This window comes from Poromitra crassiceps (assembly GCF_964638095.1).
Source record: "Poromitra crassiceps genome assembly, chromosome: 8".
NCBI lineage: Eukaryota > Metazoa > Chordata > Actinopteri > Beryciformes > Melamphaidae > Poromitra > Poromitra crassiceps.
The window spans coordinates 26,719,576-26,742,006 of NC_139629.1; the positions used below are offsets into that span (position 1 = coordinate 26,719,576).

Genomic DNA, 22,431 nt, shown 5'->3' on the forward strand with positions numbered 1-22,431 from the left:
CGAACCTCGGACCAGGAACCTTCCGATTCCCAGACAACAGCATACAGCACTACTGTCTTGAGCTACCTTTGTTTGTGCTATGGGCTTGACTGACTTATTGTCTCTTTATGTGTGTTTGACTGTGGCTATTTGATTGATTAGATAGATCGATTCATGGCCCACTGGAAAATCTCCAAAATGTTCGTGGCCCACGTAAACAATATGGCCAAACAATGCATTCTCAGCATGTTTTATTTTAACATTAAAAGGAGCTGTCCACCAGCACCACACAGAAATCAGAAACTAAAGGCGAAGGGCTGTCTGCTCTGCAATAGGCTAATTAATGAATAATTGATTACAGATTAAATAATGGTATTAAACAACAATGGAGAAATGCATTCTCATTGTCGATGAGTACGGACCCGCGGCAGGCGAACCTATGATGAAAGTTCAGTGTCCTGTTCGGAAGCAAGTCGGGGGGAAATGAGGAAGTAGTGGTGAGGTAGGATATTGGTTAAGGGAAATGATTTGGTGAAAATCTATTATAAAAGACAGGAGAAATAATCAGTTGGGGTCTTCACGTCCCTATGCGTGCACATGCTATTTCCGATTGAACCACGAACCAACCCACGGACCAGCCTGCCCACATCCTCCACCACCCTTTTATATAATTAAACGTGCCTGAATGGGCTCTCTGAATACTCCATGTTAAATATTATTGATTAAAACTTTGCACATATCAATCAATCATAATCATAATCTTTTTTTTTTACTCGCATTGTAATATTTTGCCAATGATTTCGCAGCCCATTTGCAATACCTTCGCCGCCCACAGGTTGGCAATGTCTGGATTAGATGCTGCAGCTGCCATCTACATCCTTTGATTGTAACTGTATATTGTCATCTGTTCCCAGGATGAATAGGCTCCCGGTGCTGTCCCTGCTGCTCTGGATGTGCGCGGTCTTCTACGTGGGCATCTACCTGTTTGTGGGCGGCTTCCTGCTGGTGCGGCTGGAGGTCAACCGGACCAGCTCCTGCACAGACGTGCTGCCCCCCGGTGGAGAGCGGAGAGAGGGCGACTTCTGCCCCGTCAAGCCGCGCTTCCGCAGGGCCGTGCTCCTCATCATCGACGCCCTGAAGATCGACTTCGCCCGCTTCGACGCCGGCAACGCCGCGCCCCGCCCCTACGAGAACAAGCTGCCCGTGCTGGAGGAGACGGCCTCGTCGCAGCCCTCCCACAGCCGCCTGTACGCCTTCCGCGCCGACCCGCCTACCACCACCATGCAGAGGATCAAGGGCTTCACCACCGGCTCCCTGCCCACCTTCATCGACGTCGGGAATAACTTTGCCTCCAGCGCCATCTTGGAGGACAACCTCATTCACCAGCTTGGGCAAATAGGTGAGCAGTCGTTGAGCGGGGGTGAGCGGTGAGATCTGATGTGGGATTCCTACATGTGCCTGGATAGTCTGGAAATATGGATTTGGAAAATGTGATACTTTGATTTGATTTGATTTACTTTATTGTCCACCTTAGTGGACATTTTTCTTTGGCTTCTCTTCACAGCACATACAGTAGGCTATGTTACGTATTGTGCACAATCAGCACACCATAAAACATAGAGAACATAGTAGAACATAGAACATACATCATACATGGTGCAAGTTAGCAGATAGCAGCAGCTTGTCATGGATAAACAAATACAAATTACAAAATACCTACCTATCTTTTCAGGTCTTGCCCTTTAAACTTGACGGCCTTGTATCCAGACACTATCGAATCAAAATAGACTTATTGACGGTCATGTCGCCCAGCCAGAATCAGCATATCATAACATCACAATGAATAACAACCAGTATCTTCAAGCCCAGTGACTAGAAATTAAGTTCTGGAAAAAGTATGGAATTCTGGGAGAGAAAAAAAGTGTTCAGTCGTCACCCTGGTTCTGCCCTTTGACGTTTAATGATGGTCTGTGTGACTTCCTGCATCCTCTTCACAGGGAAGCGGGTGGTGTTCATGGGCGATGATACTTGGGAAAGTCTGTTTCCAAAGAAGTTCTACCGCTCTCTGCCCTTCCCTTCCTTCAATGTGAAGGATCTGCACACGGTGGACAATGGGATCCTGCAGCACCTCTACTCCACCGGTATGTACCATCACCTGTATGTACATGTATGTACCATCACCTGTATGTACATGTATGTACCATCACATGTACAGTATGTACCATCACCTGTATGTACATGTATGTACCATCACCTGTATGTACATGTATGTACCATCACCTGTATGTACATGTATGTACCATCACATGTATGTACATGTATGTACCATCACATGTATGTACATGTATGTACCATCACATGTATGTACATGTATGTACCATCACATGTACGGTATGTACCATCACCTGTATGTACATGTATGTACCATCACATGTACAATATGTACCATCACCTGTATGTACATGTATGTACCATCACATGTACAATATGTACCATCACCTGTATGTACATGTATGTACCATCACATGTACAATATGTACCATCATCTGTATGTACATGTATGTACCATCACCTGTATGTACATGTATGTACCATCACATGTACAATATGTACCATCACCTGTATGTACATGTATGTACCATCACCTGTATGTACATGTATGTACCATCACATGTACAATATGTACCATCACCTGTATGTACATGTATGTACCATCACATGTACAGTATGTACCATCACCTGTATGTACATGTATGTACCATCATCACCTGTATGTACTATACCATGAGTGCATATACTGTACTCAGTCTACTGTATATTTCTATACAATGAGTACATATACTGTACTCAGTCTACTGTATATTTCTATACAATGAGTACATATACTGTACTCAGTCTACTGTATATTTCTATACCATGAGTGCATATACTGCAGTGTTTCCCCCAGAAAAATTTTCAGGCCTGGAGGGATTTCGAATCGTACCCCGAACGCAACGGTGGGGGCCCTCGCTGGCGACGCTAAACTTTTAGCTAACCTGTTCACATCTATGTTGGCAATGGCATCCCGAGTATCATCATACTATTATTGGATGCGATGCGAACAGTTGTATTATGGGATGTGCGTTTCCCAGGCAACGACACACGTTGACACGTTTTGGAACAGCACTGCACGCTGCCACAATGCTCCTAAAAGCAAAATGCTTATTGTTTTGAATGATTTGGCATCTTCTATTACTGTCAACACTAGTATTGTTGTATTGTAATAATATGCCATAAAGGTTTTTTGAAATTTTGGCGAGAGCAGGGGGGGGGGTCTAAAAATAAATAAATAAATATATATATATATATATATATATATAAAAAAAATATATATATATATATATATATATGTATTCTGATTGCTCTATGTATTTATTATGATTGACTGACACCTGCAGTGTCTATTAGGCACCGTTGGCAGCCTGATTGCCTGACTGTGATTGGTTGCTGCGACACCCCATTGTGCCTATATATTACTGTTGTCTACATTCAGAAATTACTTTTGCCAGATGAAGGTCTTGTTGTGACCAGCTGTTTCTAAACAAAGACCCCTCATGTTTAAAAAGGTAAAACCGGAAAATATCCTGCTCTGGCTAGCCAGAGATGATCCAGACTTCATGTTTAAAAGCCACTATGGCGGCTCACATCTCTCCTTCTGTCACTTCTCTCTGGTCACAGTGGTTGGTGAAGACTGGGACGTCCTGGTTGCTCACTTCCTCGGCGTGGATCACTGTGGCCATCGGTTTGGACCTGACCACCCTGCCATGGCCGACAAGCTCACCCAGATGGACGGGGTGATCAGGTCAGACAGCGCCGAAGCTATTGCAAGCTTTCTTTCAGGCATTTTATTTTCAATAGAGACATTAAGTTACACAGCAACACCACAAATTTAACGGAACTACAGAAACAAAATAAACCTCATGTGCAAACAAACTAAATCAAACTATTGCAAGCTCGCTTCAAAGCATTCCCAGGTGCAGTCTGTGTAATATTAATAACATGTATTTGTGTAGCACTTTTCATACAGAATTGTAACCCAAAGTGCTTCACATACTAATAAATAACATAACAGGAAATTAAATAAAACACCCCCCCCCCCACCCCTAATACGCCTATTTCCATTTCACATCCCACCCAAATCAGCCATTTTGTGTCTAAAATGCAGGAAGTAACACAGGCGCAAGCAAGACATTAATTCGAGTGCTGGGACTGGACCAGCTGTCCCTGCAGTGGAAGAACAGCATCTGCTTCTTTGTTTTACTTCCTGCCTTTTAGACACAAAATGGCTGATTTGGGTGGGATGTGAAATAGGCTGATTCGCAGCCTGTGTAATTATAGTAGGATTTGGCAGCAAAATCATCCCTGTGTCTGAGCTGCCAACGATTAGAACAGGCATTGAACAATCATGGAATTGAACAGAAAAGGTGACATAAACCCTGATGACTGTTTCTTTTGATTCCTCTGTCTGTTCATGCTTTACCTCCAGGTCTGTGATGGACCGTCTGCAGAACGACACCCTGCTGGTGGTGATGGGAGACCATGGGATGACCGACACTGGAGACCATGGTGGAGAGAGTCAGAAGGAGACTGACGCTGCTATCTTCCTCTATAGCCCTTCCCCTCTCTTCCCAGGACCTCCGTCCCAGGTCAGTGAAGCGGTTTCCCTTTTGACATAATGAGGCCATTTACACCTGGCGCTAACATGCATTTTCTGTGATCAGATTGCAATCAGATTGTGTTTTATCACTTGAAATGCCAGGTGTAAAACACCCCCAAAACGCATTGAAGAAGGATTGCAATCGGATCGGCCAAACCCCCTCCGGAGGTGGTCAGGGATGCATTGTGTACACATTGAACACAAGTGTAAATGCAATGTGTCCTCTCAATCTGGATACAGCAACTTTATGCGGATTGAGAGGACAACCATTTCTGCAATCAGATTGCAATCGGATTGCAGAAAATGCATGTAAATGGCCTCAATGATTGATCTGATCATGTGAAGGGAATCATATGTGGACCAGGGAGGAATACGTGGTTTCTACACACTGCAAAGTCTAGAAAATATAAAAGTTTGGTTTTGGATACATAACATGTAATTGTAATCCATACATTATAATTTAATTTGCATCTGTTGAACTGATTTTTATTTGATTCACAATGTTTGATTTATAATGTGTTTTAGCAAGTCAAAACCTCTAGCAGTGGAATTCATTGAATTCAGTGGATAATTCTGTTTCCTGTCATTCCAATTCAATTCACATTCTGTTACCTTAGAGCTGGATTCAATTCCAATGTCATCCCAAAAAGTCAGAGTATCCCTTTAAATCACAGTGGAAACTCTGTTTGCATCTCCTCAAATATTTGTAGAATGAACCGGACGTCGTCCCCCAGACGGACCTGGTTCCCACCCTGGCTCTGCTGCTGGGAGTCCCCATCCCTTACAGCAGTGTCGGACAGGTTCTGCTCCCGCTGTTCCCTCCTCATGGCCAGACGGAGGCTGCAGTTGGAGGTCTGAGCCAGCTGGAGGCGCTGTGGATCAACGCCAAACAGGTATTCTGCTCAGTGAAGAGTGACCTTGCACATGTTGCTATTTTACTATGGGCACAGAAAGAGCCACAGACACATAGCCTGAAGCCTGAACACACGACTGTAATGACTTCAATGCAGTTGACCTATTGATGTGAGCGTTGTGTGTTTGTAGGTCAATCGTTTCCTGGAGACGTACTCCGGCATGGCCAAAGACATTCCACCAGAGAGCCTCTCCAAGCTGCGGGACGAGTTCACCCGCCTCTCCTCTGACTACCTCGCCGCTGTTCCAGAGGGTCGCTCGCCCTCCCCGGAGCTGGCGGCCTCGCTGCAGGCCTCGCTGCAGGCCTACCTCACCTCTGTCAGAGACACCTGCCGGGCCACATGGGCCCGCTTCAACCCGCTCAAGATGGCCGCGGGTTTAGCCGTCCTGGCCTTTGCCTGCCTGCTGTGTTTGGTCCTGTCTGAGCTGTCCTGCGTGCTGATCAGGGAGAGCGCTCTGCTGAAGGCCCCTGTGGCGTGGGCAGTGTCGGCGGGGGTTTGCGCAGCTGCTGGTCAGCTGTTGAGCCGAGGCTACGTGGAGCTAGCGTGGTGCCTGGCAGCCGCTGCCCTCAGCTCTGAGCTGCTGTTCCTCTGGAGGGCTCGTCGAGTCAGGAACGAACGGAAGGCGGCGGCGCCGAAGCGTGCCGGTTGGTCGTCGCTGCGTGGCCTCCTCGCCCCGCCTCTCCTGGTGCCGCTCCTCCGCTGTGCCTCTCTGCTCTCGGACAGCTACGTGATCGCCGAGGGCCGGGTCGTCACCTTCCTGGCGTTCTCGTTGGCGCTGTATATTCCCATCCAGCTCAACTGGGACGGCTTGCTGCTGCCCCCCAGCCACGACCCCCTGAGGCCGGCCGGGCTGCTGCCCTCCCCGGTCCTGTCGCCCTCGGCCGTGAGGAAGGAGAGCAGCACCCTGCTGGCCTGTCTGGGCCTCCTGGTGGGCAGCCTCTACCTCTCCCTCTCCTTCCACGGCTGCCGGGAGGAGCAGGGCTCCTGCCGGCCGTCCCCGTTCCTCTCGCCCCTCTCGCGTCTGCAGGACAGCCAGCTGAAGAACCTCCACTATGTCCTCTCTCTGGCCTCCCTGGGCCTGTGGACCTACCTGCTGAGGCGCTGGCTCCGCCACTACGGCAACCTCAACGCCTCGGGCGCGACGGTGTTCACCGCCCGCTGCATCCTCCCGCTGCTGTGGGTCTGCCTGGGGCTCCACTGGGCGGTCGGTGCCACCCCGGAGGACAGCTTTCGCAATCTGGCCGAGCTGATCGGCCTGGCCCAGCTGGCGCTGCCCAGGACGGCCTTCTGTCTCCTGCAGCTGGGGCTGTTCCTGATCTGGATGGACCCTCTCACTGTGTTTGTGAAGGTCCGGGCCGCGGCCCCCGCCAGGGGCCCGTCTCTGCCCCCGCCCCGCTACCGAGCCAGCACCGGCATCAGCCCGCAGGCGGAGCTGCACCACCTCATTCCCCAGATCTACCAGCGTATGCGGCGCTCCCTGGAGGACGGCGAGCCGAGCGAGGCCGCGGAGCCGGACAGCAGGCCCGCCGTGGAGGCCTACGGCCTGGGCACCGTCTACTCCGCCCCCTTGCTCCTGTTCTGCGGCATGCTGGGTGTGGGTCTGCTGCTGCTGCACCCAGAGGGCATGGCTCTGTCCTTCCTCCTGCTGCTGCTGGAGATGGGAGCGCTGCTGCATATCCACGCCTCCTCCACCACCCTCAACGGCCTGGATGCAGCGCATCCTGGTAAGATGTTCACAAGTGACCATCAGGTCTTTTGCGGTTTGTTTGCCCCTGAGCCCCAAAAGCCCACTGGCGGTTGAGAAAAGCACATTTTCTTTAAAAGGTTGCCAGATTTACAGGTAAAACCAGAAATGATCGTTGGATTTTCAGATTTACGAAGGTCCTTGAACTAATCATGTGCAATCAACGCTTCCGTAAGGGAAAATGAACCAAATCTAAGCTTAAAACAGTGATATTTCTAATAACTTTATTTTAGAGGTCTAATTTATAATTTCACCGAAAATAAACTGTTTGCACGAACCAGATCCTGTAAAAACATTACATTAAATCCTGTGCTCTACAGCGCAACGGACAAGCCTTGAATGATTCAGCTACGACCAACAGTCACGTGACAAAAGTTCAGTGAAACGGACTGAAATGCAGGCTGTTTTTACACGGAGCAGAGAGGGGAGGACAGGAGGCATTGTATAAATGTAAATAGTTCAGTATGTAACTGGGCTTATTCTTCACTCCTGCACATGCTATACATAATGTATAATAAGCCCAGAAAGTGTTTGGGGTTCAGAGGGTTAAGAGTCTTTCCACAAACACAAATTGTACTCTTCAACAATGAACTACCGTAAATTCCGGACTATAAGCCGCACCTTTTTTCCCGTTTTTTGGGCTTTTTTGGCCCCTGCGGCTTATATAACGGTGCGGCTTATCTATGGATTTAAAAAAAAAAAAAAAAAAAAAAAAAAAAAAAAAAAAAAAAAAAACTCTTTTTTAGCACTCTTTCTAACTATAAATCCTATATAACTATAATAAGTTTTAATTTCCTCTCTTGCCCTCTTTTCACCACACTGTATGACACTGTATGACACTGTGTGCACTGTAAAAAACAACACAGGTGGTGTTGTGTTATGTTGTTTTGTTGAAATGTTAATAAATGGGAGCTTCCTCAAACAGCCATCTCTTTCCCGACAATCCCCTCTGTGCATGAACCCTTACATATGGTAATTAAACATTAAAACACAAAAAAAAAAAAAAAAAAAAAAAAAAAAAAAACCCTTAAAACACCCGCGGCTTATAGTCCGGTGCGGCTTATATAAGAAAAAAATAGTCAACTTTGCAGGTGCGGCTTATACACCGGTGCGGCTTATAGTCCGGAATTTACGGTAATAATGAACTGCTCTCTACTTAAAAAAAAAGAAATGTCACACTGGACGTTTGCCTCTCTCTGTGTTTCTGTCTCCCCCTGCAGGTGGGTTTGATGTTCCCTGGACTCCAGTGGTGCTGTGGTCACTGGCTGCCACTCAGTTCTTCCACGCCACCGGTCACCTGCCCACCTTCCCCTCCATCCAGTGGGGCGCCGCCTTCGTGGGTTTCCCTGGCGGACACACGGGCACAGTACTGCCCGCCTTGCTGGTCACTCTCAACACCTTCGCCTCGCACATCCTGTTTGCAGGTAGCCAGCCTTACTGCCAGGGCCCCAAATTACCTTTTTGACTCACCGGCCAAGTGGCGGGTAGATGGGGGGGAAAATAATCCACCGGCCAAGCATATTTTTTACCGGCCAAAATAATAAATTGCCTTTTCGGTCACGTATACGTACATCTACTATCACTAACAGTAACATTAATACTAATAATTCATGTGAAGACAAACACTAGTGCTAATAACACCAACAGCACAACACTATAAGACAACCAAAATTGTAGTACATTTACAGTAATAGGCTAATACTAACATTAAACTACAAAACTACAGCTATACAATACTAACACCGAGAGAGAGAGAGAGAGTGAGGGTACTGTTGCACCTGCGAGGCAGCAAGGGGTTAATTTTTTTCAGTTGAGACAGAGAGAGAGAGGAAGGGGGGGAGTCGAGCAACAAATGTAACATGTAGGAGAGCGGAGGAGGAGAGTTTGAGAGACGCTGTGTGGCTGATTCGTGTGTAGCGGTGTTTGCTGTGTGTGTGTGTGTGTGTGTGAGAGAGAGAGTGTGTGTGTGTGTGTGTGTGTGAGAGAGAGGAGCGCTCAGCCCCCACCTCTGAAATTCCGACAGCAGCAGGCAGATAAGAGGAGAGCAGAAGCAGAAGCAGCAACACCAAAGTGCGATGGTGAAAACATTACTCGCCAAGTGGCGGACAGACCCCTGATCGTCACTGGCCAAATGCAAAATCTAGTCGCCATTGGCGCTTGGCGGGTGTTAATTTCGGGCCCTGCTTACTACCATTAACACAGTAGCAGCAATAAAGACTTTTTTCTTCTTCTAGTGAGGTCAGATGAAACTTTGAATGATCCCTGACCTGTGGGGAAATTAGGTTGCAGCAGAAGTAATTGGATTTACTGGAAAAACACAAGTAGAATATCGGAATGCAAAAAGAATATAAAATAACCAATAACGTAATATTTATTACAGACAGATGGTACTAGCAGATGTGACTCCTTACTCAAACATTACAAATGATTATAAAACTAGAAATATGTTGCGTTTGTAATTGTCTACTATATAAATAATTATCCAATATAATGGGACATACCGTAAATTCCGGACTATAAGCCGCGGCTTTTTTCCCGTTTTTTGGCCCCTGCGGCTTATATAACGGTGCGGCTTATCTATGGATTTTTTCCAAAAAAAAAAAAAAATCTCTCTTTTTTAGCACTCTTTCTAACTATAAATCCACTTCTGTTTTAATTTCCTCTCTTGCCCTCTTTTCACCACACCGCGGACACTGTGTGCACTGTAAAAAACAACACAGGTGGTGTTGTGTTATGTTGTTTTGTTGAAATGTTAATAAATGGGAGCTTCCTCAAACAGCCATCTCTTTCCCGACAATCCCCTCTGTGCATGAACCCTTACATATGGTAATTAAACATTAAAACACAAAAAAAAAAAAAAAAAAAAATACCATTAAAACACCTGCGGCTTATAGTCCGGTGCGGCTTATATATGTAAAAAACAGTCAACTTTGCAGGTGCGGCTTATACACCGGTGCGCCTTATAGTCCGGAATTTACGGTAATCAGGGTATATAAAGTATGAAATAGTGTAACCATTATGAAAATATCATGAATATATGCATACATATTGTCATTCTTCTTTTTCTGGTTCTGTAGCCTAGTTTATCCGTCTTGTCAGCTCTGTGCCTATACAGGAATATATAGCCTAAAGTAACCTTTTTATTATGTTAGGAGTTTCCTGATTGAAGCCAGAGTCTGAAAGAGCACAAATATGATGTGACTGCCCACGCCTTGTCAAGCTGATTGCAGCTCATCATGAATCACCTACTTCTTGTTTTTAAAGGATAAAACACAAGAGAAAAGAGTGCTTATGAATACATTTAATCTTGAAAGAAACCAAAACAAAAAAGCATATAATTTAGAGGCAGTGGTGTCTGACACTTTCCTGCGACATACTGTGCATTAGTATGAAGCTGTTGTGCTCAATGGTTACAGCATGGCAACGAAATGGCAATTATTTTTTATTCCTTTTGGGCCTGCACATAGAGAGGCCGTCCCTTAACCAAAAGGTCTTTTGGGCCCGCACATAGAGAGGCCGTCCCTTAACCAAAAGGTATTTTGGGCCCGCACATAGAGAGACCGTCCCTTAACCAAAAGGTCTTTTGGGCCCGCACATAGAGAGACCGTCCCCTAACCAAAAGGTCTTTTGGGCCTGCACATAGAGAGACCGTCCCTTAACCAAAAGGTCTTTTGGGCCTGCACATAGAGAGACCGTCCCTTAACCAAAAGGTCTTTTGGGCCTGCACATAGAGAGACCGTCCCTTAACCAAAAGGTCTTTTGGGCCTGCACATAGAGAGACCGTCCCTTAACCAAAAGGTCTTTTGGGCCCGCACATAGAGAGGCCGTCCCTTAACCAAAAGGTCTTTTGGGCCCACACATAGAGAGACCGTCCCTTAACCAAAAGGTATTTTGGGCCCGCACATAGAGAGACCGTCCCTTAACCAAAAGGTCTTTTGGGCCTGCACATAGAGAGACCGTCCCTTAACCAAAAGGTCTTTTGGGCCCACACATAGAGAGACCGTCCCCTAACCAAAAGGTCTTTTGGGCCCGCACATAGAGAGACCGTCCCTTAACCAAAAGGTCTTTTGGGCCCGCACATAGAGAGACCGTCCCCTAACCAAAAGGTCTTTTGGGCCCACACATAGAGAGACCGTCCCTTAACCAAAAGGTATTTTGGGCCCACACATAGAGAGACCGTCCCCTAACCAAAAGGTCTTTTGGGCCCACACATAGAGAGACCGTCCCTTAACCAAAAGGTATTTTGGGCCCACACATAGAGAGACCGTCCCTTAACCAAAAGGTATTTTGGGCCCACACATAGAGAGACCGTCCCCTAACCAAAAGGTCTTTTGGGCCTGCACATAGAGAGACCGTCCCTTAACCAAAAGGTCTTTTGGGCCCGCACATAGAGAGGCCGTCCCTTAACCAAAAGGTCTTTTGGGCCCACACATAGAGAGACCGTCCCTTAACCAAAAGGTATTTTGGGCCCGCACATAGAGAGACCGTCCCTTAACCAAAAGGTCTTTTGGGCCTGCACATAGAGAGACCGTCCCTTAACCAAAAGGTCTTTTGGGCCCACACATAGAGAGACCGTCCCCTAACCAAAAGGTCTTTTGGGCCCGCACATAGAGAGACCGTCCCTTAACCAAAAGGTCTTTTGGGCCCGCACATAGAGAGACCGTCCCCTAACCAAAAGGTCTTTTGGGCCCACACATAGAGAGACCGTCCCTTAACCAAAAGGTATTTTGGGCCCACACATAGAGAGACCGTCCCCTAACCAAAAGGTCTTTTGGGCCCACACATAGAGAGACCGTCCCTTAACCAAAAGGTATTTTGGGCCCACACATAGAGAGACCGTCCCTTAACCAAAAGGTCTTTTGGGCCCGCACATAGAGAGGCCGTCCCTTAACCAAAAGGTCTTTTGGGCCTGCACATAGAGAGACCGTCCCTTAACCAAAAGGTCTTTTGGGCCTGCACATAGAGAGACCGTCCCTTAACCAAAAGGTCTTTTGGGCCCGCACATAGAGAGACCGTCCCTTAACCAAAAGGTCTTTTGGGCCTGCACATAGAGAGACCGTCCCTTAACCAAAAGGTCTTTTGGGCCTGCACATAGAGAGACCGTCCCTTAACCAAAAGGTCTTTTGGGCCTGCACATAGAGAGACCGTCCCTTAACCAAAAGGTCTTTTGGGCCTGCACATAGAGAGACCGTCCCTTAACCAAAAGGTCTTTTGGGCCCGCACATAGAGAGACCGTCCCTTAACCAAAAGGTCTTTTGGGCCCGCACATAGAGAGACCGTCCCCTAACCAAAAGGTCTTTTGGGTACGCGCACATACAGACCCTTTCCAAAAAATCATGGAAATACCATGGATGACCGTGGGCTTCAGCGGATTGCCAAGCAAAGACGATTAAAAAATTTGGCGGCGATTCAGAGGGAGTGGACTGAGGCTGGAGTCAGTCATAACTGAGAAGAAACTGCTGATTTTCTTCACACTATTCTAATTTCCTGAAATACTGTTTTGGGGGTTTTCTGGAGCTGTCGGCCAAAATTATGAAAAATGAAACAAATAAAGGCTCGAAATATTTCACTTTGTGTGTAATGAATCTATAATCTATGAAAGTTTCACTTTTTGAAAGGAATTATGATCCATGATTTCCATGATATTCAAATTTTTGGGAAAGGATCTGTAGAGAGACCATCCCCTAACCAAAAGGCCTTTTGGGCCCGCACATAGAGAGACTGTCCCCTAACCAAAAGGTCTTACTAACATCTTGGACCCCTAATATCGCTGTGCCTCATCATGCTCAAGAACCCCCTAATCGCTCACAAGAGTGTCCACTGAACGACGCCCCAAAATGTCAAAGTAAATGGCCAACCTGCTGACCTGTGTATGTGTACACTGTACATGTCTCTTGGTCCTCAGTGGGTTGTCCGTTGCTCCTGTTCTGGCCGCTGGTGTGCGAGGTGCGTGTGAGCCGGGGAGGACGAGCAGGCGGGGAGGACGGAGAGGACGCTGTGATGGAGATGAGACTGAGGGAAAACCCCCGGCAGTTTGCCTCTGCTCTCCTACAACTCTCAACGCGCTACCTCTTTATCCAAGGAGCACAGGTAAATCCAAAAAACACGATTTTGTTATCCGGGTGCCTGTGGGCTAATTCACTAGCACAGTCAGCAAAATGACCAATTGATAGCGATTTAATCTCTTGTCGCCCCACTTCTGTCTCAAACTAACGGAGGTCTGGAGAAATTCAAGCAGAACAGTTGGATAGAAAAGGGTGGAGATGCTGTGGGCGTGGTCTTCATGCTTCAAACCAATAGAAATTGAAAGCCTGGTGCTGCTCACCTGTGTGTTGTCCTACTAGTAGCTACTAGTCCCAACCAAGCGGCAACCTTCGGGGCTGAGAAATTAAGCCAACGCGGAAGTGCCAAAAAAAACGGTTTTGGTCTCTATAGCCAGTGTTGAATACTGAATACATGCCCTAAAATGTATTTTGCAACACATTCCATTAGAATAGTACTCAATTTAAGTAACCTATTTAGAATACTTTGGATTACTTTTGGAATACTTCAAAATAGTCTTGCTGAGCCCATTTGTCTGGGTCATTCTGAATGTAGTTAACACTTGCTTAGTTATGAATTACCTTGTTACTGTCTTCAGAGGAAAGCTTATGCAAGTATGTAAACCCAAATGTGACATGTTTTGTCCTGCAATTGATACTGATAAAACTGGAATCCAGTGTTAACAAAGTCTTGCCTGCTCTTATGACATCACTGATGACCACTGTGCGTCGCAGCGTCGCCTGCTCTATGACATCACTGATGACAATTCGGGCAATCACCTAATAAGAAAATTCGGCTCCGTCAGGTCAACCGCACAGCCCAGGGTGATGACATCACTGATGACATCTTCACTTTTTCAGCCCGATCGCACGTGAAACGGCATGGCTGTGGCCGAACACAGAACTTGAAACAAACAGTGGACAGAGCCCACATACTCAATTTTATAGATAGAGATAGAAGTAACTTTATTCAGAATACCACCAATTTAAATTGTAACTTTAATGGAATAATAATGTTACTCATATTTCTATTTTAAATACTGTATTCCGAATACATGTATCCGTTACTCCCCAACCCTGTCTATAGCTGATTTCCCCGTTTATGACCACTGTACGAGGGGTGCATTTTTAGATAACTCAGCCGTTGATGCAGTCTATGGCTGCGAAAACAAGTCCCATTGTATAGAAAGAAGGCAAAATGACCCTACTTCTCGCATGATTTATTGCCTCACTTAAAAAAAAAAACTTTCCTAATGAATTTAGGGTCTCAATCGCTAGTTTCAAGTGTTATCAATACAGACAGAAAAACAAACCAGAGGCGATGTTTTGTCTGTGTCTTTTCACACTGGGACCCAACTGGGCATGGCTAGTTTTGGGGACCAATCTCAAAACACTTATTTTGGGTGTGACTCTACACTTCTAGTACGCTTTTCCTGTTGTTTTGTCTCTACAACATCATAGCACTCCAGCTCAGTGTCTCTGCCATTTTCACAGGTCTTCGCATCGGTCTGTGCAGCTGCTATCCTCAGGAGACACCTAATGGTGTGGAAGGTTTTCGCACCCAAGTAAGTGCTTGAATGGATTTTCCAGCTCACACAAACACACTGACTGTAAAGGCTTTTGAGCATATGGATATTAGCGCCGTATAAACGCTAAACCACTTCCCCAGGCTCCTCACTGAATGCACATTAGTGAACGCACGGATGCCTTTTTGTAAGCAACTAGATTACTGCAAGATATATCTAACATCTGCTTACCTTAAAAGAGAAATAGCACTAACTGGTTTATGAATTAATCTGTTATTGCTGTTGCCTAGCACAGTCCCATGAATATTTGTGAAGTTTCATTCTCATAATTTTATTTATAATCCTTCAGTTGTCTTGACAGATTCCCCACTTTTCTTGTTTCCTGCTTCGGAAGAGAGTTGCTCAGTTCATTGAAAAAACATTGAATGGGCGTTTTATAAAGCATATAAATAATTCAGATTCTTCCATTAAAATGTTTCATGGTTTCTTTGGGAGCATTAGAAAGTATTGAAGTGTTTTATGGTTTATGTTTCATGGTTTCTTTGGGAGCATTAGAAAGTATAGAACATGGAAATGTGAGAGTTTATCACTTGAAAAGTTTAGGCATTGCACAAATATGTTTTGAATTATTATGGAAGTATGGAAAAAATATCTAGTCTCGACACAAATATGACAATACATTTTGTGGAGTTGCATTTGGCGCTTGTGAGCTATAGAGTTCAGTGTTTCTCAAAATGGGGTCCAGGACCACCAGGTGTCCTTGATGGGGTTTCCAGGGGGTCCCCAGCAAATTGGTGACTTGTTCAACTTTTCCATTCCATTTACAAGACGTTAACACAGTTAGAGAATGTAGAAGAATGACTGTTTTGATCATAGTGTCTCTGTTATCTCTCTATGTACAATATAGGCAGTCATGGAATTCTGGACAAAATCATAATATGAAACAATAAAAAATATTCTCTGATTTGCGTCCCAGAGACACAATTTCATCAAATGGGGTCCGTGGCCCTAATGTGGATTAAATTGGGGGTCCTCGTTATGAAAAAAAGTAGAGAATCACTGATCTAGTTGATGCATTGTCACATCGCCATGCAGTCATACCATCACCATACATCATCATATCGGAGAGAATTCACATTTTCAAATCCAAAACACAAGTTTACGATTTGGGGAAAAAATGTTGGTGATTTTGAGATGAGAAGTTGTAACTGCTGCCACCTTGTTCTCCTTCTCCCTCCAGGTTAATGTTTGAGGCGTCGGGCTTCGTGGTGAGCAGTGCGTTTCTGCTGCTCGGTGTCACTTTAGTGTTGAGAGTGGACGTGGCCGTGGCCCGCTGGTTTAAGAGACTCCTCCCCGATGCCTCCAGGTAGCGGCAGCAGCAGCGCCGCTTCACCGCCCGCCATAGCCCAACCAGAGCCCACTGTGCCACACACACATCACATGCCACGGACAGGCTGGTCACTGGCACGTTCTCATGAAGACTCACAAAGAAAAGGAATGCCATTAGTGTCTATCGTACGGACGCACAGGAACTTGTGATGTGAGGTTGCCTCTTAACTCTACTGAGGGCTATATTGTAAACTACTGACTGTCTGACTGAGGCTGACCTCCTCTTCTGCCAGAGCGGATGTGGGCATATTGAACCGTGACTTGACTCTGGCCTCGGTACACATTCAAACCACCGAGGGAATTTTATACCGTGTTTTATTTAGGTGATGGGCTCGGGGAGGGAACCTCGTCACACAGCTGATGGGGGGTCGTAGGTCGTATCTGCTTGTGTGAGAGAGGCCAATGAGGACATTGCTGAATGTTTTAAATGATGGCTGAGTCCATCCAAAGCCCTGCAAGCCAGACAGTCTTTGCGAGTTGTTCACAGAACAGAAGGAAGAGCATCTTAATGAAGATGGGAAGACGAGAACTAAATGTTGACACTAGCTGCAAGCCAGCAGCTACCGGGTAACAACAACCTCAGCGTGTAAACAACACTGACTTTAAAAAGCCATCAAATGGCTTCTTTGCCTCCTGGATTTGATTTGTGCAGGAGTTTGGGGACGGGACATAACAGTGAGGGATCGATCGTTCAAAAGACTAAACTAATGGAATATGAGTGAGAGAGAAAGGCTAAACTAATGGAATATGAGTCTGGGAGAGAAAGGCTAAACTAATGGAATATGAGTCTGGGAGAGAAAGACTAAACTAATGGAATATGAGTCTGGGAGAGAAAGGCTAAACTAATGGAATATGAGTGAGAGAGAAAGGCTAAACTAATGGAATATGAGTCTGGGAGAGAAAGGCTAAACTAATGGAATATGAGTCTGGGAGAGAAAGGGAATTTCATTTGGTGGGTGGGATGCGGTTTTATTGGTTAGAAATGTATATTTATGCCTTCTAGTGCAGCATGAGGTCACCATGAGGGATGCTGTGTTTACCAGGAAGTTGGCCTAATAGCAGAGCGGATAAGCTCCCGGGAAAAAATAGAGGAATTGTGCTTTTGAAAGAAATGTGAAATTTCACACACAGTTAGGGAATACCACAAGATTTGACCAAAATTCCAAGATGGCCGCCATTTCCCGGTGTCTAATGTACAAATGTACCCACATTTTCCGAAACGATCTCTCCAGGGCCAAACTGTCTCCTCTGGCAGACTGGACAGCGGGGCTGCCTGCTATGCAGCTCTAGTTGAGCCTTGATGGATTCATACTTGACCATCAGCTCATCCAGTTCCAGGCGGAGTCGATGGCGCCTCGTGCAGAAGCGGTCCTTCGCCTTCTCGCACTCCTCGTCTCCTCGGCTTGCAGAGTTGTTGGGCATTCTCGGCAGGGCAGGCGTCAAGTTCCATTGTCCGCTCTCTCAATAACTGCATCACCGACGGGGTGATGCAGGGCTTGCTGTAGCTGAGCAGGAAGTAACGACTGTCCTGTTATCCATAGTAGCTGTCATGCAGGAATGTTGAATCGTTAGCTCACGGCTTGTGCCCTTTTCTATCCAAATCATCAGCATGATTGAATCTGGCCCTTTTTATGAGCTGGGCTGATCCACTCATCCGATAGGGCAGTTTGCGAGGCCACGCCCCCTCACTCCGACAACCCCACGAGAAAAAAAAAAGTAACACGTGTACCCAGACCCACACGTGTGGGTTAGATCCACTCATCGCTGAGATCAACTCGCAAGCCCATCTCGCCCTTCAAGGCTACATCCATCCACGTGCATCACTGCATGTCTGTCATCTAGAGCAGTGGTTCTCAACTGGTGTAGCCTCAGGACCCACTATTTTCCTTGTCATGAAGTCGCGACCCAAATTTCAGATTTTTTTTTAAACCACTCAAATTTATTGCACAAAAAATAGCGCATTAATTTAATACACAATGCCTTCATGCACTGTTATAAACCTCAAATGAACAAAAAAGTGCAACAGAAGTGCAACTAGGGCTAAAAACCAATTGAAATAAGGCAGACTTGAATTACAGGCCTATATGTTTTTAAATTTAAACAAGTCAAACTGGTCATGCTCAGAAAGTCTTATTTGAACTGTATGAAATATGAAATAAAAGGCAGACTACATGCCTATATGTTTTTAAACAAGTTAATAATAATAATAATAATAATAATAATAATAATAATAATAATAATAATAATAAAACAAGTTAACCTGGTCATGCTAATCCAGTTTCAATAGTCTGAATTTAACTAATATGAAATAAAAAGGAATCACAGGCAGGCTATATGCTTTTTAGTTAAACTGGTCATAACTTTTAATTAAACTGGGGCCATGCTAATCCAGTTTCAATAATCTGAATTGAACTAAAATTAAATATGAAATGAAAAGGCAGACTTCTCTTGAATTACAGGCAGAGCATATGCTTCAGCTTGTTAAACAAGTAAAATTGGTCAGGCTAATCCAGTTTCAATAATCTGAATTTAACTCAAATGAAAAAAAAAAAAAAAATTTGGCCAATGTCCGCGACCCAATCAAAACGGCCCCGCGACCCACCAGTTGAGAAACGCTGAAAGTGTCTTTTCTCCCCACTCTGTTCAAATCAGAATCAGTGCTCCTGGTTACTGCCAACTCATATACTGTAGTAGTATTACCACAGGACTTTTTTTTCTTCCATGTTCTTAATCTCTCCTGATGTTCTTGAGGTTTTGATTAAATAATTCTAATGCCAATTTATAATTAGTATTTTTTTCTGTTTTGTTGTCTTTTGTAAACCACGATGTTAATGTTTTCTAATAAGAGATGAAGAACTTGTCTTAATTAGCCCTGACACACCTTTTCCCACGGAATTAGGTGCCTAGCTTTAACAAATGCCTTTCTTTCGAATGATGTCATCCTGTCGACAGGGTCACTAAAACTGGGGGACCTCCAGAACACACTCTCAGTTAATTTATTATTCTTTTGCGCAGGACGTGGAGTCTGTGTCTGGTGAAAGATGTGTTACTGTACTGTAGTCGTAGTCCGCAGCTAAAGGCTAAAAGCTTATTGGCTAATTGCATGAACTTGAAGGGATGTGTGGAGCTCAGGTTGAATTAGCCACAATGCAATAGTGCTGCGGTCCCCAGGCTGCTGCTGTGTGCGAGCGTGCTGCGGTCCCCAGGCTGCTGCTGTGTGCGAGCGTGCTGCGGTCCCCAGGCTGCTGCTGTGTGCGAGCGATCGTTCTTCAGGAGCTGCGATGTCGGTAGGAGTTGGCTTTGCTTGAATGGATGATGATTGTGCATTGATTCTGTTGGCACATTGTTTTGAAAAATGTTTAATATATAACTGAATAATTCAATTGATTTTACATTCTGTGAAAAAAATGTAATAAAACATTTTGTACATGACAAACTGTTCTTTTTTCTTTCTTCGGGATAACATTTTTTTTTTAACGAAAACCCTCGATTATTCCTAATTGTTACTTATAAAGCTATCTAAATTTCCAGGTCAGGTTTGTTTTTGTTTGTTTCAGTGCAAACTATATGTGTATATATATATATATATTATGTTTATATAACTATATGATAAAAGACGTATTGCATCTCCTGTTGTTTATGAGGAGTATTGATCGCAGGGCTTGATGGAGGAGATGTGTGATTTCTATTCGCCTACGCAGCAGTCAAGCACCGGGATTGGCCAGGAGCAAGTCTTTTGTGAAAAACTGTAAAACCAATTTTTGAGGGGTTAAACTACTTGGAGTCATTATAAATGGAGTTATTATAAATGATGACGTATGGAAAAGTCAATGTAATAATAGTTGTGTTGAAGGGGACTCTTGTTGTATTGTGTGGTTAATTGAAAACTAATGTTTGTCTCTGCATAGGAGGGGCTGCATCCTTCAATGGGGGATTCATGTCCCTGCTTCTGACAGGGGAAGGCACCAGGACTGCTGCCTACATACTGTAACTGGACCCATTTGCAGGGGCTTAGCCTACTGTATGTGTTTGGTTTAGTTCAGTTTTGTCTTGTCAAGTTTTGAATAGTGATCTGTTTATTAAGGACAATAAAACCTTTTCAAGTCGTTTGTTGGGGAAAGCCATAACAAAACTGCCTAGAGATCCATTGTGGGGGGTGAGAGAGAAGGCAGGAGAGAGAGAGGACAGGGAGAGAGAGGACAAGGCAGGAGAAGGCAAGAGAGGACTTCAAGGCAGGAGATGAGGACAAGAGAGAGAGGACACTTCAAGGCAGGAGAAGGCAAGAGAGGACTTCAAGGCAGGAGATGAGGACGAGAGAGAGAGAGGACAAGAGAGAGGACTTCAAGGCAGAAGAAAAGAGAGGACATCAGTCTACCACCTTCCCCCCCGGACCTCCCCTCCTGTCAACAAAATTCCCTCCTCTGCCATCTATCTATGTATCTCCCAGCCTCCTTCCTCTCACCCTGTTTGCACTCAACCACTCTACAACCATCTCTGCAGGGACTGACCTGCAGAGGAGAGAGGGGAGCAGGCACAGTCCCTGCAGAGATGGTGAGAGTGGTAGAGTGAGAACACAGTGAAGGAAGGAGGCCGGGAGATGGCAGAGGGGTGGGGGGATGGGGGCCAGGAGATGCCAGAGGAAGAGCAGGGTGAAGGAAGGAAGCCAGGAGATGGCAGGGGAGGGAGGGGGAGCAGGGTGAAGGAGGGAGATGGCAGAGGGGAGAACAGGGTGAAGGAAGGAAGCCAGGAGATGGCAGGGGAGGGAGATGGCAGAGGGGAGAACAGGGTGAAGGAAGGAAGCCAGGAGATGGCAGAGGAGGGAGGGGTGGGGAGACGACTTCAAATCCCCTGCAGGAATCGAACGTGCACTTCTCCGGGTGTTAAGGTGACCGCCTTAACCCCTAGACCATCAGCCTAGGTAACTTACAATGGATCTCTAGGCAGTTTTGTTATGGCTTTCCCATTGAAAGACTTGAAAAGGTTTAAGTGTCCGTACCGGGATTCAAACCACAAACCTTTGCGTTGGAAGGCATGGTCTTTCACCACTGGACTACAGCCCAGCTCAAACACACAGAACATGCAGCAAGTCAAATAGATGTGCTTAAGATTAGGGTTTTCTTAACCACGACCATACCCTAACCAATTGATATGGGGGGGGGGGGGGGGGGGGGTATATATATATTTTTTTAATATTTTGTTTTCAATTATTAATATTATTATTTTCACATTTACTAATCATTAACCGCTCTATTCAGGAATTGACCGACTAATCAGCAACTATCTAATGATTAACTAATATATTCACGAACTGACATGTATTAATCATTAAAGAAACAGTTAGCACTGAGTGCTCATAAGTGTCAAAATAGAAAACCAAATTCAAACATAGGCAGAATGGTTCCAGGTCCATGTTTATCACCAGGCCGTTATTGAAAATAAGAATTTGTTCTTAATTAACTTGCCTGTTTAAATAAAGGTTGATGATGATACCAGAATGTTAGCACAACAATACAAAACTCACAGCAACAAGTAGACCAGTGGTTTATTGATAGTATTCTGTGACATACATCACCACACAGACATCTTGATCTGATTGTAACAGGTGATTACAATCTAATTACACACACAGCCAATGAGCTGTGTGTAGTGTAAAGTGCCATATTGGTCGGAAATGCATGTGACATCATGGGAATACTATGAATAGACAAGTCCAAGTAAATCAGTTGTTATTAAGCTTTATACGAGGCGGACGAGTCTGTTGTGGCCTTCACCTTGTCAGTCTCACCGTGAGCATGGGCGCCAGGCCAATCCCTGCGCTTGACTGCTGCGTAGGCGGGCACAGGGCGTGGTTGTTGCGTAACCTATGTGCGAATAGAAATCACGCGGAGGAGATGGGTGCTGCCAAGGCGTCTTACGTTTTCAGCTCCTATCAGTCAAGGGGGCGTGGCCTGATCATGCTCTATTAGGGGGCGTGGCCTGATCTTGCTTTATTCATGGGGCTTTTCCCCGGGGCTTTCCACATCTGCAGTTCCCATAATCATGTCAATCATTAACTTCCCAGACAGTTATGCAATTATTCAAAAGGCGGAAATGACTGAAGGAATTTCAGGTGCTTGCTGCAAGGTGACTTTATACAGGGTTC

General features: G+C 45.4%; 1 protein-coding gene across 1 annotated transcript; it reads left to right on the top strand.

The window, feature by feature from the left end:
* Nucleotides 1-894: 894 nt before the first annotated feature.
* pigo (phosphatidylinositol glycan anchor biosynthesis, class O) lies at nucleotides 895-16,270 on the top strand (the record flags this gene model as incomplete). Its single annotated transcript, XM_083641827.1, has 10 exons — nucleotides 895-1,378; nucleotides 1,977-2,120; nucleotides 3,697-3,820; nucleotides 4,505-4,664; nucleotides 5,386-5,568; nucleotides 5,720-7,313; nucleotides 8,554-8,757; nucleotides 13,239-13,423; nucleotides 14,869-14,939; nucleotides 16,141-16,270. 10 exons carry the CDS (start codon nucleotides 895-897, stop codon nucleotides 16,268-16,270), a joined length of 3,279 nt encoding a protein of 1,092 aa, XP_083497953.1.
* Nucleotides 16,271-22,431: the final 6,161 nt, after the last annotated feature.